This window comes from Nycticebus coucang, chromosome 10, assembly GCF_027406575.1.
Source record: "Nycticebus coucang isolate mNycCou1 chromosome 10, mNycCou1.pri, whole genome shotgun sequence".
NCBI classification, from domain to species: domain Eukaryota; kingdom Metazoa; phylum Chordata; class Mammalia; order Primates; family Lorisidae; genus Nycticebus; species Nycticebus coucang.
The window spans coordinates 109,446,037-109,462,851 of record NC_069789.1 but is presented as its reverse complement, the minus strand read 5'-3'; the positions used below and the strand labels follow the sequence as shown (position 1 = coordinate 109,462,851).

Here is a 16,815-nt window from a genome sequence, read left to right as displayed (position 1 = left end):
CCCTGCCTGCGTCCGTGTCTCTGATTCCACCGGCGGCAAAAAAAAAACAAAAAAAAGATAATAATAAAATAGCCTTGATCAGGGACACTCACTGACCATGGTCTCTTGCTTCCTGGGTACCTTCATCACCAGGGTAAGGCTAGATGGTGGGGTTCTGAGGTGTTGGCTGCCACCAGCTGTTCAAAGACTCTCCAGGCCTGCACACATGTCCTGCCCATGTCCAGGGCTCCAGGACAGGAACAGTCAGTACCCCCTGCTCCTGGCCAATCCAAGACCCTCCCCCCCAGTGGTTCATCCCGAGGGTATGGGGGTAACGGATCAGTCCTGTCTTCTTCCTTCACTGGCAACATGAGGCCCCAGTCAGGATGTCTGCAACAGTTAGACAGACAGAGAGCCAGGGGAAGCTGGTGAGGGGCTGAGGCTGGGCCCCGGCTGAAGACTCAGGGTGCAGTTATCCAGGCCAGAGAAGTCAACTGAGAAGAGTCCAAAGAGTGAGAACAGCAGCATGGCAGTGACCCACTCACAGATGGCAGAGGCAGAACGCAGCTGCTGGGAGTGGAGGATGATCACTTCACACTGGCGTCAAGGGCCACATGGCCACCACAAAGGACCCAGGAACCCAGTTTGGCTGCTATGTGGCCTTAGGCTAGGCTGAGGCCATCCCTGGATGTCCTCTCCTCTCCTGCTGGCTGGCCACCATTCTCAGCTCTCATCTTCCTACGTACGTCCTCTCAATCAGAGTCTAGCCTTCGTCACTGATGCCTCCTAAACCCTGTCCTTTGCATGCACCTCCCATTACTACTGCATTCTTTTTTTTTTTAGAGAGAGATAGAGTCTTACTTTGTCACCCTCGGTAGAGTACCATGGCATCACAGCTCACAGCAACCTCCAGCTCTTGGGCTTAAGCGATTCTCTTGCCTCAGCCTCCCAAGTAGCTGGGACTACAGGCGCCCGGCTATTTTTTGGTTGCAGTTTGGCTGGGGCCGGGTTTGAACCTGCCACCCTCAATATATGGGGCCGGCACCCTACTTACTAAGCCACAGGCGCCACCCTACTACTGCATTCTTTTTTTTTTTTTTGAGACAGAGTTTCACTTTGTCTCCCTTGGTAGAATGCCATGGTGTCATAGCTCACAGCAGCCTCAAACTCCCGGGCTTAAGTGATTCTGTTGCCTCAGCCTCCCAAGTAGCTGAGACTATAGGCACCCGCCACAATGCCCGGCTATTTTTTAGAGACGATGTCTCGCTCTGGCTCAGGCTGGTATCAAAGCTGTGAACTCAGGCAATCCACCTGCCTCAGCCACCCAAGTGCTAAGATTACAGGTGTGAGCCACCTAGCCCAACCTACTACTGTATTCTTAATTTCCATAGCAATTTTCTTATTTTCCATGTACCTTCCCTGGAACACTGAAGGCCCCAGTCACCTCTCTACTTGTCCAAGGCAATATCCATCTACCACTGCCACCAGCATCAGATGAGCAGCAGCCTTTCCTAAACATTTGCACCGGGGCGGCGCCTGTGGCTCAGTTGGTAAGGCACTGGCCCCATATACCGAGGGTGGCGGATTCAAACCCGGCCCCGGCTGAACTGCAACCAAAAAATAGCTAGGCGTTGTGGCGGGCTCCTGTAGTCCCAGCTACTCGGGAGGCTGAGGCAAGAGGATCGCTTAAGCCCAGGAGTTGGAGGTTGCTGTGAGCTGTGTGATGCCACGGCACTCTACGGAGGGCCATAAAGTGAGACTGTCTCTACAAAAAAAAAAAATAAACATTCTCACCATGCCTGTGGCCCACAGGCCTCTCTCGCTCATTCCCAAGCAGAATCTAATCTCTTTCCCCTAGATCTGTGCCTCTTTCTGGGTGTCCCCACCTTGTGGCAACTCCACCATCCACTCATGCACCCACGGGGCCCTTGCCTCCTCCCTCTTTACCCCCTCAGTCATTGAGTCACCCCAGGTCTCCTCCTACCTACCGTACCCATCTCTGGTGCCCTCCTCTGGTCTTCCATCTCTCTCCTGGTCTGCCCCATCCCTTCTCTGGCTGTCCCACCCCAGCGCCTTAAAACTTTTCTACACAGCAGCCCACACAGACTCTAGACTTCACCTGAGCAAAGACAACCCTTTGTTTCCTGGAACCTCCCTCCTTGGGGACACACTCCTCTGCCCCACCCCTCCCAGATCAGCTTAGACATTTCACAAGCAGTTCTAAGCTCCATGTGTGCCAAGCAGAAGGGGACAGATGGCAAATAATGCTGACACCACCCTGGCCTTGTGTGTCTTACAAGGGAGAAGTGTGATTCCCCCAAACATAAATTGCTTGTCCCCAGGACAACTCTGTCCCTACCCTGCTCACAAGCTTTCTGTGGCTCTCTGTTGCCTCCCTCATTTTAGTGATCCCCAGCTCTAGACCTGCCAAAGGCCCCCTTTCTCCCCGAAGCTGGTCTTTCTACTCTCTGCACACATCTGCGAGGTCCCCGGACCTGCCAACCCAGGCCCAAAGCAGCCCCTCCTGCCAAAACCAGGCTCAGAATCCCACCAGGTCTCAAACCCATCTCTTCCAACCCTTCTCACACTCAGCTGGCTGCCTTTATAGCCTCCTTGCCCTCCCCCCAGCCAGGGGACAGTGGAGCCCCACAGAATGAAGACCCTGAGGCAAAACATCAGCCTGGCCCTGTTTTAAAGATTTGGAAGAGGCAGGTTGGGTCTTGTCACTACTAGGGACCCTACAGAAGAGACAAGATATTGCTCTGCGGCTGGAGTCAGCCCTCCCTCCCCCTTCCATAGAGATCCAGTTTGTTGCTCTGGGAAACAAGATGCTATCTTCATTTTGCTGGGAAAATTCCAAATAAAGGGACTCAATGCAGCCAATAGGGGTCTCAGCTATTTTCCTCAAGCTTGGCTTCCCCTTCCATTGCCCGCACAGTGAGAAAGGCTCTCAGGGCTGAATGTATAGCACATACCCCAAAGCACTCCACACTCACTGGTAAGAATCTACCTGACCCATCCGGAAACTGAGGCTCAGAGAAGGACTTGACTCCTAGGCATGCTGTGCTAGTGGGAAGCACCTGGCTTCTGGGGTAACTCAAAAGGGAGCTGGAACTGAGTCTCCACCAGTGGTGTGTTGGTAAAGTTTAACAGCCAGCTCTGGTGAGTAGCATTTACCAAGCACCATGGTGAAAATACTAATAGCTGGCTGGGCGAAATGGCCTGTAATCCTGGGACTCTCGGAAGCCAAGGAAGGTGGATTGCTTGAGCTCTGGACTTCACCACCAGTTTGAGCAAGAGTGAGACCACCATCTCTACTAAAAATAGAAAAAGTAACCAGGCATTGTGGGGGCACCTGTAATCCCAGCTACTCGAGAGGCTAAGCCAAGAGGATTGCTTGAGCCCAAGAGTTTGAGGTTGCTGTGAACTATGACATCACCGCACTCTATCTAATAGAGTAGATTCTGAGAAGAAGAAGAAAGGAGAAAGAAGAAGAAGAAGAAAATACTAAAAGCATGGCCAAAATGTGACATCACCGTCATGGAGTCGGGAAGAGTTCCTTCTACAGCCCACCGCTAATCCCACCATGGAACCTCTCAGCTCAGAGACTTTCCCTGAGCCTGATTCCTGGCATAGAGCAGCTGCCCCAAATGAACCAAATGCTGTTATTCCTGTAGCATCCTCCTAGTACCTGTGGGTCACCTGCTATGTGCCAGGCACAGATCTCAAGTGTATTACCCTATTTACTCCTCCCAACCCTGGGGTGGGCCCTGTTATTATCCACCAGCTGATAAATAAAGGAACCAGGGGAAGTTTCCTACAGCTGGTCTGTGGAGGAGATGGGATTCTAGATCTGGCAATTCGACTCTAGTATCAGCATTCTCAACCACAAAGCTGGAATCCCATGCAAAAACCAAGGCCCAGAAAACAAAAGAGACACACAGCCAGCACACTAGAGATTGACCCCAAAGAAGAACCACCTTCAAGCCATGCCCTGGCCCTAGTAAAGATACTGGCCACGATGAGGATGGTGCAGAGACTGCAGAGGCCCAGGCGGAGTGGCCTGATCCAGAGGGCCCCGGGCTGGGGCAGGGTCTTCATCCTCCACAGGAGAAGGAGCTGTAGCCAGAAGTAGAGGTTGCCCAAGATGAAGGCGAGGAAGGCACCTGCCAGGTGTGTGGGCTTCTGGTTTTTTTCCTGAGAGGAGAAGGGAGGAGTTGGGAGAACTATGGGAGGGTAAGGGCATGAGGTGAGGAAGGGGTCCTTACCAACCTGATTGACTATGATGGAAGACTTGCCATGCCCAGGGATGCGTTATTGATGAGGCCCATCAGATATTGCTAGCTCCATGGTGCAAGCATTTAACTCAGTTTTTCCCAGCTATAACCTCAATTCCTAGGACAGCACTTGGCACACAGTAGATGCTCAGTAAACACAAGTGGAATAAATCCTATTTCAAAACCCTTCTCAAAGACAGGGTCAGACATTCCCCCCAAAAGGGTAAAAACTGATCCTGGCAGGGGTGTGTTGGTGCAAAAAAAAGTCTTAGACATTACAATAGCTTGTGGCTTACAAATATATTTTGTTAAAAATTTTATATATCGGGGCAGCGCCTGTGGCTCAAAAGAGTAGGGCACCAGCCCCATATGCCGGAGGTGGTGGGTTCAAACCCAGCCCCGGCCATAAACTGCAAAAAAAAAAAAAAAATTTATATATCTTGGCCTGGCACAGTGGTTCATACCTATAATCCCAGCACTCTGGGAGGCCAAGGCAGGTGGATTGCTTGAGCTCTGGAGTTCAGAGAGAGCCTAAGCAAGAGAGAGACCCCAACTCTACTTAAAAAAAAAAAAAAAGCAACCAATGGTTACGGCGCCAGCCACATACAGCCAGACTGGTGGGTTCTTGTTTTGTTTTTTTTTTGTAGAGACAGAGTCTCACTGTACCACCCTCGGGTAGAGTGCCGTGGCGTCACATGGCTCACAGCAACCCCCAACTCTTGGGCTTACGCGATTCTCTTGCCTTAGCCTCCCGAGCAGCTGGGACTACAGGCGCCTGCCACAAGCCTGGCTATTTTTTTGTTGTTGCAGTTTGGCCAGGGCTGGGTTTGAACCCGCCACCCTCGGCACATGGGGCCAGCGCCCTACTCACTGAGCCACAGGCGCCACCCAGACTGGTGGGTTCTAACCCAGCCCAAGCCAGGTAAACAACAATGACAACTGCAACAAAAAACTAGCTGGGCGTTGGGCAGGCAACTGTAGTCCCAGCTACTTGGGAGGCTGAGGCAAGAGAATCGCTTGAGCCCAAGAGTTTGAGGCTGCTGCGAGCTGTGATGCCATGGCACCCTACCAAAGGTGACATAGTGAGACTCTGTCTCAAAAAAAAAAAAAAAAGCAGAGGTTGGGAGGAAACTAGCCTGGTGTGGTGGCACATGGCTGTAGTCCCATCTACTGGGGAAGCTGAGGCAAGAGGATGTTTTGAGCCCAGGAGTTTGAGGTTGCTGTGAGCTATGAGACCCTAGCACTTTACCCAGGACAACTGCATGAGACTCTGTCTCAAAAAAGAAAAAAATAATTTTATTTTTTTCTTTTTCTATTTTTTCATTAAAAAAATTTTTTTTATTTTTAAATATTTAACATTTTGGCTCATACAATGCCAGCCACATACACCGAGGTTAGCGGGTTTGAACCCAGCCAGGGCCAGGCCAGCTGAGCAACCATGACAACTGCAACAGAAAAATAGCCCGGTGTTGGAGCAGGCATCTGTAGTCTCAGCTACTTGAGAGGCTGAGATAAGAGAATCACTTAAACCCAAGAGTTTGAGGTTGCTGTGAGCTGTAACGCCATGGCACTCTACCTAGGGTGGCACAGTGAGACTCTGTCTCAATAAATAAATAAATAAAAATAAATAAATGAATAAATACTTAACATTTCATGGGGGTGGGGAAGGGACAACTGGGGGGAAATATGTAAAAAGTTTCCTTAGGGGTGGGAGGCACCTGTGGCTCAAAGGAGTAGGGCGCCAGCCCCATATGCCGGAGGTGGAAGGTTCAAACCCAGCCTGGGTCGAAAGACTGCAAAAAAAAAAAGGAAAAAAATGTCCTTGGGCGGCGCCTGTGGCTTAGTGAGTAGGGCGCCGGCCCCATATGCCGAGGGTGGGGGGTTCAAACCCAGCCCCGGCCAAACTGCAACAAAAAAATAGCCAGGCATTGTGGCAGGCACCTGTAGTCCCAGCTGCTCGGGAGGCTGAAGCAAGAGACTCGCGTAAGCCCAAGAGTTAGAGGTTGCTGTGAGCCGTGTGACGCCACGGCACTCTACCCGAGGGCGGTACAGTGAGACCCTGTCTCCACAAAAAAAAAAAAAAAAAATGTCCTTAGGGGAACAATTAACAATAGATTAAGGAGCACAGCAATGAAGGAATGAATGAATGGCTATGCAGATAAGATAGGGAATTTTCTTTTTTTTTTTTTTGAGACAGAGCCTCAAGCCTTCTCCTGGGTAGAGTGCTGTCACATCACAGCTCACAGCAACCTCCAACTCCTGGGCTCAAGGGATTCTTCTGCCTCGGCCTCCCAAGTACCTAGGACTACAGGCGCCTGCCACAACACCCGGCTATTTTTTGGTTGCAGCCGTCATTGTTGTTTGGCGGGCTAAGATAGGGAATTTTTATGAAGGAGTGAGAGCCTCATATCTCAACCTGTGCTTTCTCTCAGATTCCGCAACTTTAGCAAGAGAGATTGGGCATTAGAGATATCAAGAGAAAATGACATATAAAATAAACCAAAAAGGTTTCTCCTATCATGTGTCGGTCCGTTTATTCTACAAATATTTATGGAGTTTCATAGTTAAGAAGTTGGGTTCCAGGCGGCGCCTGTGGCTCAGTGAGTAGGGCGCCGGCCCCATATGCCGAGGGTGGCGGGTTCAAACCCAGCCCCGGCAAACTGCAACAAAAAAATAGCCGGGCGTTGTGGCGGGCGCCGGTAGTCCCAGCTGCTCAGGAGGCTGAGGCAAGAGAATCGCGTAAGCCCAAGAGTTAGAGGTTGCTGTGAGCCGTGTGACGCCACGGCACTCTACCCGAGGGCGGTACAGTGAGACTCTGTCTCTACAAAAAAAAAAAAAAAAAAAAGTCAATAAAATTGACTTCTTAAAAAAAAAAAAAAGAAGAAGTTGGGTTCCCCAGTCTGTGAAGCTGAGTTCGTTTCTGGTCACCACCAACACGCTCATAAAAAATAACTCAGAGATACGGCCCGGAAGGACCTATGTAGAACGCTTTCGGAGATGGAAAGAAATCATGTACAAAACGTACAGCCTCCCACTGGATCCTCCACGTGCCGAACACACACTAAGAATGAGTAAATCTCTGATCTCAGGCATTTCTTTTTCTTTTTCTTTTTTTTTTTTTTGTAGAGACAGAGTCTCACTTTATGGCCCTCGGTAGAGTGCCGTGGCCTCACACAGCTCACAGCAACCTCCAACTCCTGGGCTTAAGCGATTCTCTTGCCTCAGCCTCCCGAGTAGCTGGGACAACAGGCGCCCGCCACAACGCCCGGCTATTTTTTTGTTGCCGTTTGGCCGGGGCTGGGTTTGAACCCGCCACCCTCGGTATATGGGGCCGGTGCCTTACTCACTGAGCCACAGGCGCCGCCCCGCCATTTCTTTTTCTTAGAAACAGAGTCTCACTATGTCACCCTGGGCAGAGTGCCATAGCGTCACAGCTCACAGCAACCTCAAACTCTTGGGCTTAAGCGATTCTCTTGCTTCAGCCTCCTAAGTAGCTGGGACTACAGGCGCCCGCCACAACGACCGCTATGCTTTGGTCGTAGTTGTCATTGTTGTTTAGCTGGCCCGTGCTGGGCTTGAACTCGCCAGCTTCCGTGTATGTGGCTGGCACCCTACTCACTGAGCTACGGGAGCCCAGCCAGCTCTCAGGCATCTCGTCTTTACATGAGTTGGGGAGAGAGATTGACAAAAAATTATCCCAACCTCCTCCCGGTGGGCACAAGAGCCTTCGGCCGGTCCACTGCCCGCCAGCCTCGGGAGAAATGCGGGACCCAGGTGGCGCATAGTGAGGGGGAGGAGAGAGTGGAGAGGGCTGTGGGGGATGAAGGTGGAGAGGGGAGGAAAGGGGGGTGAAAGGGAAGAGGAAGAGGGGAGGCCCGCGAGGGAGGGGAGGAGAAGAGAGGGGGAGAGGGGAAGAGAGAGAAGGGAGGAGGGAGGAGAGGTAAGAGAGGACGGGGTGAGGAGAGCGGCCTCAGGGCATGCCGGGAGGTGTAGTCCAGACTCCGGAGCCGGCTCCGTCTCACCTGGAAATTGCCCACCACCGAGGTTCCCAGGGCGGAGAAAAGACCTGTCCAGAGGATTAGCTGGTTAGGCCCCTTTCCGACCCCCCAGTTCCGGAGCTGGTGGTAACGTAGAATGCAGATCCAAGCAGCTGCAAGGGGAGAAGAGAGGAAAGTGGAAGTGGATGGAGACGCCACCCTTGCGCGCGCGCTCGCGAACACACACACACACAAACACACACTCCTGGGTACCCCAGGGGAAAGGAGACAAAACTCTAGATATAGAGGAAAGAGGGGAGGGGCTGGGGAGAAGGGGCTGGGCCTGAACCCCTACGTGTGAGTAAAAAGGGGCTGAGGGACTTGGCCCCTGGGGCTGGGGCCCCTGAGGTGGGGATGGGGGAGGAGGGGCTGGGGACCGGGACCTGTGGAGCTGGGGGAGGAGAGGCTGGGAGACAGGACTCCTGGGCTAGGGGAGGAGGGGCTGGGGGAACCCTCGGGATGCTCACCCATGGCAGCTCCCAGGTTGAGTAGCTGGCCGAAGATACAGCTCTGAGGTGGGTAAGATCCACAAATACTGGAAGATAGAGGGGTCATCCAGTGCCTCTTCCAAACCAAGGCCCTCTCCACTCCCCCACGAGGCCCCCATTACACCATAATTACCTGATGTAGGGAAAGCCTTCACTGAGGTTCACTGTCCCGTTGGCCACTGCAATGGCAAAACTGAGGTGGGGGGACCCAGAAGAATGAGTGGGGGATTTAAACCACAGCTTCCCTTCCCCAGGCCCAAGGGTCCATCTTGCCTCTGACACTCACACGATCCAGATGCCACTGGTAGCCCACAGGGCCAGGAAGGCAGGAAGCAGAGATAGGTAGCCCCGCATGCTAGGCTCTACAGGGGAAGGAGAGGGACTGTGTCCGGGACCCCTTCCTCTTTGTCCCTCAATTTCTCTCTCTGTCTCCCTCTCTCACTCACACCTGAAGCCCCAGCAATAGGGAGGGTTTGTGACCCTGCCTCTGGGCCCCCATTGGCTCTCAGGCAGAAGCAATGGCCCAAATTTCTAGTCTAGCTTCCCTGCCACCCCAGGCACTTTCCATATCTTTCCGTTTTCAATCCTAATCTTGGCTTTTGCTGGTTTTGTAGCCTCTCCCTGTCCCCCTAGGCCATCCCCTCCACCCCCAGCAACCAGTTTCTCCCAGGACTGGCTTACCTCTCCCAGATGCTGAGGCTTTCAGTCCTGGGTGTTTCCAGGGAGAGCCAAAGGTGCAGGGTGGGGCTCAGGCAGCAGGAAGGCAAAGTCCAGGCTGCGGTGCTGGAGCCTGGAGCATGGGGTCTGACCTCCACTTTCCATGCCCTCACCCTGTGCCAGGTGCTGTCTCCTCAGAACCTAGCAAGCAGCCTTAGCTTTGGGGGCCCCTAACTTTCTTCCTCCAGCTTTGTGAGTTTAATGTCCAAACTCCCAGTCCTATTCTCCCTGGACCTAGAAATCGAAGCCTCCAGCTCTCTCCACCCTTCCTCCTTTGGGGACCTGGGAGCCTGGGGCCCACCCAGTCCCTTCTAGAATACTTGTATCACTTCTGGCCCCTGGGTTCAGCCTTCCAGCTCTTACCTGCCCAGGCACCCAAGAATCCAATCTTTAGGTCCACCCACTGGGTGCAGTTTGTTTCTTGGGCTGCTGGCCGGGACGTGGTGACCCAGCCTTCTCCCCTCTACCACACTGGAGTTCCCCTGGCAGACAGGCAGTGGGCAGGAAGGGAGGTCTTGGTGATGACATCTCCATGCGAAAATTCTTCCCCTAGAAAGTAAGTACTTCCTCTGCCCTGACCCATTTTCAAACTTTGGGCTCCCACACAGCAACCCTCAACCTCTGACCTCTGCCCCTCTCTCTTCTTTACCCTGGAGTTTGCATCATGACCTGCTCCTTCTTCCTAGGAGACAGAAGCCCAGGCCACAAGTGCCTCCTCCCTCAGACCCAGTGGTCCAATCCCTCAGCCCCTCCTCCCTCAAACCCAGGGGTCCAGCTTCAGTCTCTTCTTCAGACACAGGGGTTCAGGCCCCCAGCCCCTCCTCCCTCACAGAGGTCCAGGCCCCCAGACCCTCCTGCCTTAGACACAGAGTCTGGAGTTGGATAACCTTGGGGGAGGCCTGGGGTGGGGTAAAGGGTGGGACTCAAGCAGCACAGAGGCAAAGTCCAGGCTGGAGCCCTCACAGGGCCTTCCTTGTGTCTGACCATCACTGTCAGGGCCCTCACCGCACAAACCTACCAGGTCCTGTCTCCTCAGAACCTAGCAGGCAGCACCTTACTTTGAGGTTCCCTGACTTCCTTCTTCCAGCTTTGTGGATTCAATGTCCAAACTCCCAGCTCTATCCTCCCTAGGGCCCAGAAATATGAGCCTCCAACTCTCTCCATCTCTCCTCCACTGTGAACCCAGGAACCTCTTCTTCCTCCTCCCTCAGGATCCAGGAGGAGTCCTGGCCTCCTAACCTCTTTCCTTAGACCCAGAGTCACCTCCTCCCTCAGTACCCTACCTCTTTTTCACCTAACATAATATTAATCATCTTAAACTGTACAATTCTGGGACATTTAGTATGTTCCAAATGTCGTGTGACCCTGACTTCAATCTACTTCCAGAATGGAGATCCCATACCTATTAACGTCAATCCCCAGTCACCCCTTCTGCCCATCCCCTGGAAACCGGTAAGCTGTTCTTTAACTCTTTGAATTTGCCTGTTCCAGACACTGCACTGATGTGGAATCACAGGCAATGTAGTCTTTGCTTAGTGTAATTTTTTTTTTTTTTTTTTTGAGACAGAGTCTCACTGTCACCCTTGGTAGAGTGCCGTGGAGTCACACCTCACAGCAACCTCAAACTCTTGGGCTTAAGCAATTCTCCTGCCTCAGCCTCCCAAGTAGCTGGGACTACAGGCACCCGCCACAACGCCGGCTATTTTTTTGTTGTAGTTGTCATTATTGTTTAGGTGGCCTGGGCCAGTTTCGACCCCACCAACCTTGGTGTACATGGCTGGCGCTATAACCACGGTGCTACGGGCACCAAGCCAATGTAATCTTTTTTTTGAGACAGAGCCTCAAGCTGTCGCCCTGGGTAGAGTGCCATGGTGTCACAGCTCACAGCAACCTCCAACTCCTGGGCTTAAGCAATTCTCTTGCCTCCACCTCCCAAGTAGCTGGGACTACAGGTGCCTGCCACAATGCCCAGCTATTTTTTGTTTGCAGCCGTCATTGTTATTTGGCGGGCCCAGGCTGGATTCAAACCCGTCAGCTCAGGTGTATGTGGCTGGCACCTTAGCGGCTTGAGCCACAGGCGCCAAGCCAAGCGTGTTTTACTTCTTCTTCTTCTTTTTTTTTTTTTTTTTGCAGTTTTTGGACAGAGCCACGTTTGAACCCTCCACCTCCGTAGATGGGGCCAGCACCCTACTCCTTTGAGGCACAGGCGCTGCCCCTCAATGTAATATTTTTGAGATTCATCCATGTGAGCTACGTATTGGTGTTTCATTCCTCTTTATAGCTAAATAATATTCCACTGACCTTGCTTCCTGTGAGACTCAAGAACCTAAGGCCCTGTGTGTGGTAGGATTTCCATTCTCCCAGCAACTAGGACTTAAGGCCCTCACCTTCCTTGAAAGTAGAGATGAGAAAACCATGAAAATGAAAAGCATACTACAAACATGTCCTGAGGTCAGAAACCCAGCAATCAAGAATGCATCTCACCCTGTCCTCACCCCGCCCATCTCACCCTGCTGGCCTCAGGCCTCTAGGCTGGAGGGCAAACAATTAGCATACAAGGTGCTAAAATGAAGGCGTGTGGTGTTAGTTGGCATTGTTAGTAAAGTGTGTGTGGACCCTGAAACCTGGCCCATGACAATTGAGTGCCTTTGCTGCTTTGTGGAAGGTGGCACCCACTAGGAGAAATGAGTCCAGACGTAAACTTGAATAAGAAACCAATGTTATCCTGAGGGTACTGGGGAGCCATGGAAGTTTCTTGAGCAGGGAAGAATGATAATAACCATTAACACATCTGTAGTAGCAGGCAGTGTTCTAACTGCTCAGGTGGGTTAACTCACTGATTCTCATAAGAACCCAGAGGGGGGCGGTGCCTGTGGCTCAGTCGGTAAGGCGCCGGCCCCATATACCGAGGGTGACGGGTTCAAACCTGGCCCCGGCCAAACTGCAACCAAAAAATAGCCGGGCGTTGTGGCGGGCGCCTGTAGTCCCAGCTACTCGGGAGGCTGAGGCAAGAGAATCACTTAAGCTCAGGAGTTGGAGGTTGCTGTGAGCTGTGTGAGGCCACGGCACTCTACTGAGGGCCATGAAGTGAGACTCTGTCTCTACAAAAAAAAAAAAAAAAAAAAGAACCCAGAGGGGTCACTACAGTCTTTAGGAGCCAGATTCCCTATTCCTGGCAGTAATGGAATTCCTATTGTTTTGTTATTTTTGTTGTTATTGTTGATTTTATTCTTGTTGACAACTCAGAAGGATACAAGGCAAGGAATTCCTGGTTTCTTGATTCACCTCTGTATGCCTCCTGCTCACACACGCGCACACACACACACACACACACACACACACACACACACACGGCAACCCTTAATAAAAAGAAAAATCTGGAATATTTGTGGACTTCAGGCCAGTGTGGTGGCTCACACCTATAATCCCAGCACTCTGGGAGGCCAAGATGGGCAGATTGCTTGAGCTCACGGGTTCAAGACCAGCCTCTTGTTTGAGCAAGAGCAAGACCCCATCTCTAAAAATAGCCAGGCATTGTGGCAGGCATCTGTAGTCCCAGCTACTTGGGAGGCTGAGGCAAGAGAATTGGACTTCACACATCCAAGAGACTATGGCCCAACAGGCGCAGCACTCCCAGCTCAGTGAGATGTGGCTGGAGTCCTGTTCCTGGCCTGAGTAGCTGGGCACCTGCCTTCCTTTCTTGTCACTGCTGCAGCCAAGGGCCACAAATTTAGTGGCTTAAGACAACCTCCTTTATAAGCTTACGTCTCTGGAGGTTGAAAGTCCAAAATAGGTTTTATGAACTAAAACAAAAGGTGTTGGTAAAGGCTGTCTTCCTTCTGGAGGCTCCAGAGCAGCGGTTCTTTACCTGTGGGAACTGTATTAAAGGGTCATGGCATTAAGAAGGTTAAGAACCACTGCTCTAGAGGGAAATATGTATCCACACTGCCCTGCTTCTGGAGGCCACCCTCATCCCTGGCCCAGGCCCTTCCTCTGTCTTCCAGGTACATGATGTGACCTCTCTTCATCTCCTCCTCTGCTTCTGACCCTCTTGCCTCCCTCTTTCACTTACAGGGACCCTTGTGATACATTGGATCCACCCAGATCTTTTCCCCATCTCAACATCCTTGACCTAATCACATCTTCAAAGTCTCTTTTAGCCAGTGTGATGGCAGACGCTGTGGTCCCAGCTACTTAAGAGGCTGAGGCAGGAGGATCACTTGAGCCCAAGAGTTTGAGGCTGCTGTCAGCTAGGTTGAGGCCACTCTAGCCTGAGTGATGGAGTGAGACTCTGTATCAAAAAAATAAAAATAGGGCGGCGCTTGTGGCTCAAGGAGTAGGGCGCTGGTCCCATATGCCAGAGGTGGCGGGTTCAAACCCAGCCCCGGCCAAAAACCACAAAAAAATAAAATAAAATAAAATAAAAGGGCTGGGTGGCGCCTGTGGCTCAGTCGGTAAGGCGCCGACCCCATATACCAAGGGTGGCGGGTTCAAACCCGGCCCCGGCTGAACTGCAACCAAAACATAGCCGGGCGTTGTGGCAGGCGCCTGTAGTCCCAGCTACTTGGGAGGCTGAGGCAGGAGAATCGCCTAAGCCCAGGAGTTGGAGGTTGCTGTGAGCTGTATGATGCCACGGCACTCTACCAAGGGTCATAAAGTGAAACTCTGTCTCTACCAAAAAATAAATAAATAAATAAATAAATAAAAGGGCTAATGCCTATAATCCCAGCACTCTGGGAGACCAAAATGGGTGGATCACTTGAGCTCAGGAGTTCCAGACCAGCCTGAGCAAGAACAAGACCCCACCACCTCACCCCACCCCCGTCTCTAAAAATAGCTGGGAGTTGCCTGTAGTCCTAGCTATTTGGGAGGCTGAGGCAAGCAGATTGCTTGAGCCCAAGAGTTTGAGGTTGCTGTGAGCTATGATGCCACAGCACTCTACTAGGGGCAAGAAGGTGACACTCTATCTCAAAATAAAGAAAGAGAGAGGGAGAAAGGGAGGGAGGGAGGGAGGAACAAGTCCCTTTTGCCAAACAAGGTACCATATTCACAGATCCAGAGATGGAAGATGTAGACTTTGGGGGTTGGGATCCTTGTGCCTTCCAAGTATCCTAAGGCTTCAGTGACTTCAATCCATCAAATGGGGTGCATGACAACATCACCCCTGAGTGCCCAGTCTCTGACAACAGGCCAGCCAGCTTTCTACGGTCCACCTCTGCCTCGTGCCGTGATGCCTGACCTGGGGCAAGTGGTCATGCATCATCAGCTCTGAACCTCAGTTTCCACATCTGTGAAATGGAGATAGGAAGATTAGCTACCTCAGAGGGCCGTGGGGAGGAGCAGAAGAGGAACTCCACACAAGATGCCCAGAACAGTGCCTGACATGTAATGTGCACTCAGTGAAAGTCACTGTTTTCAGCATTGCCTTTACCTGGGGGGTGGTGGTGGTGGTGGTAAGAATCAAGTGGAGGGAAAGTACTGTTACCCTTCTACTGCCCATCGTTTCCTCCCAGGGGTGTGGTGTAGGCACAGAGAAGGGGGCACAGAGCTATCCTGCTGTCCTGCCAGTTTGCAAATATGAAGTGAGGGGCTCTCTCTGTACCAGGCACTGTCCTGGACACTGGAAATAGGTAAAGCAGCAAAGGAGCAGACATAAGTCCTGCCCCCAGAGCTGATGACCAGGTGAGGTCTTGGGGTCCCCCTCCTGCCTCCAGCCCCCCAGTGCCTCTTTTCTCAGTTTCGGGGAGCTGTCTAAGGTGGCAGCTTGTCACCTTCCCCCTTCATTCATTCATCTAATAGGCATTTCCCCAAGGTCTCAGGTTGCACAGGCATGAATCCCGCCATCCCCTACTCTCAGGTGGGACTCTGCCTGTGGGCAGTACAGAGGATCACTGTGATAGGTGACAAGCACCCTCATGGAGTCACACAGGGTCCCTGAAGGATGTGGGGGGGGCAGAGGGGCTGATATTTACTGTTGCTCAATCTGCCATTAACGGTGTCCCCCTGTGTCTCCCCTGTCTTTGCTCTCAAGCTGAATCTCACTCTTCTTTCAAAAAAAAATCACAGTGTTGACCCCTAAGTGGCCCTAGGTGAGACTTTCCCTACTCTGGGTCTCTGTCTCCACCTTTCTTTAAGTACAAGGACAAAGACAGGCTTGCTTTCTGTTGCCCCCAGTGCTCATGTGACATTCTCCAGACACCCCTGAGAGGACTGAGGAGCAGCTGTCCCCTGGTGGGGGGTGGAGACAAACTTGGTGAGCTACTTTCAATTTGGAAATAAAGTGCTGGGTGCCTGGGTCACTTTCCAGAAACTGGGGCTGTTGGCTCAGTTGAGGGGGAGGCTGTGCTGTCCTCTGGGCAAGATGACACTGAACTGGTGTGCTTAGAATACACTTCTGATTGGTGGTGAGAACTGTTTGTTTGTTTGTTTGTTTTTTCACCCTAGAGATGAGAGCTGTCCCTGGGAAGCAGTGTAGGCTGGAGGGATACAGTGTCTCAGACCTCTGTTTTCTCATCTGCAAAGGATCACGATGGTGCCTCCCTCACACGGTTACAAGGGCTTGTTGGGTTAACCACGTGAGCACTTAGCACAGTGTGTGGCATATAGGAATGTTGTATAGAGTGAGTTATTGATGTTGTTGGGATGTCCAGCGCACAAGATATTTCTGCAGGGCCTTCTGCTACTTAAGAGGGTGGGCCCGCCTTGAAGAGCCAGAAACTGGCACTCAGCAGAGGAGTCTTGCTGTGTTGGTTAGGTCCTTCAGGAAGAAGATGCTGAGATGGGGTTAGAAAGGCAAGAAATTGTTTTTTGTTTTGTTTTTTTTTCTTTGGAGACAGAATATCACTTTTTCACCCTGGGTAGTGTGCTGTGGCATCACAGCTCACAGCAACCTCAAACTCTTGGGCGTAAATGATTCTCTTGCCTCAGCCTCCCAAGTAGGTGGGATTACAGGTGCTTGCCACAACACCCAGATATTTTTATTTTATTTTATTTTATTTATTTATTTATTTTGCAGTTTTTGGCCGGGGCTGGGTTTGAACCCACCACCTCCGGCATATGGGGCTGGCGCCCCACCCCTTTGAGCCACAGGCGCCACCATATTTTATTTATTTATTTATTTTTGAGACAGAGTCTCACTATGTCACCCTAGTTAGAGTGCCATGGTGCCACTGCTCACAGTAACCTCAAGGTCTTACGCTTAAGCTATTCTCTTGGCTCGGTGCCTGTAGCTCAAGCAGCTGAGGCACCAGCCACATACACTGGAGCTGGCCGGTTCGGGTCAAGCCCAGGCCTGCCAAACAACAATGATGGCTGCAG

The 16,815-nt window shown here is 51.8% G+C and overlaps 1 protein-coding gene across 5 annotated transcripts; it reads right to left on the bottom strand.

The window, feature by feature from the left end:
- Positions 1–230: 230 nt before the first annotated feature.
- Positions 231–10,010, bottom strand: TMEM150B (transmembrane protein 150B). 5 transcript variants are annotated; one of them, XM_053607729.1, is made up of 8 exons: positions 9,862–10,008; positions 9,463–9,639; positions 9,068–9,143; positions 8,915–8,974; positions 8,761–8,828; positions 8,279–8,406; positions 3,993–4,176; positions 231–569 (listed from the first exon to the last, which is right to left on the bottom strand). In XM_053607729.1, exons 3-8 carry the CDS (start codon positions 9,133–9,135, stop codon positions 379–381), a joined length of 699 nt encoding a protein of 232 aa, XP_053463704.1. In that variant the 5' UTR covers positions 9,136–9,143; positions 9,463–9,639; positions 9,862–10,008; the 3' UTR covers positions 231–378. The 5 variants fall into 5 exon arrangements, with proteins under 5 accessions (XP_053463704.1, XP_053463705.1, XP_053463706.1 ...); XM_053607730.1 differs by having other exon boundaries at positions 9,463–9,612; XM_053607731.1 differs by lacking the exon at positions 9,463–9,639 and having other exon boundaries at positions 9,862–10,010.
- Positions 10,011–16,815: the final 6,805 nt, after the last annotated feature.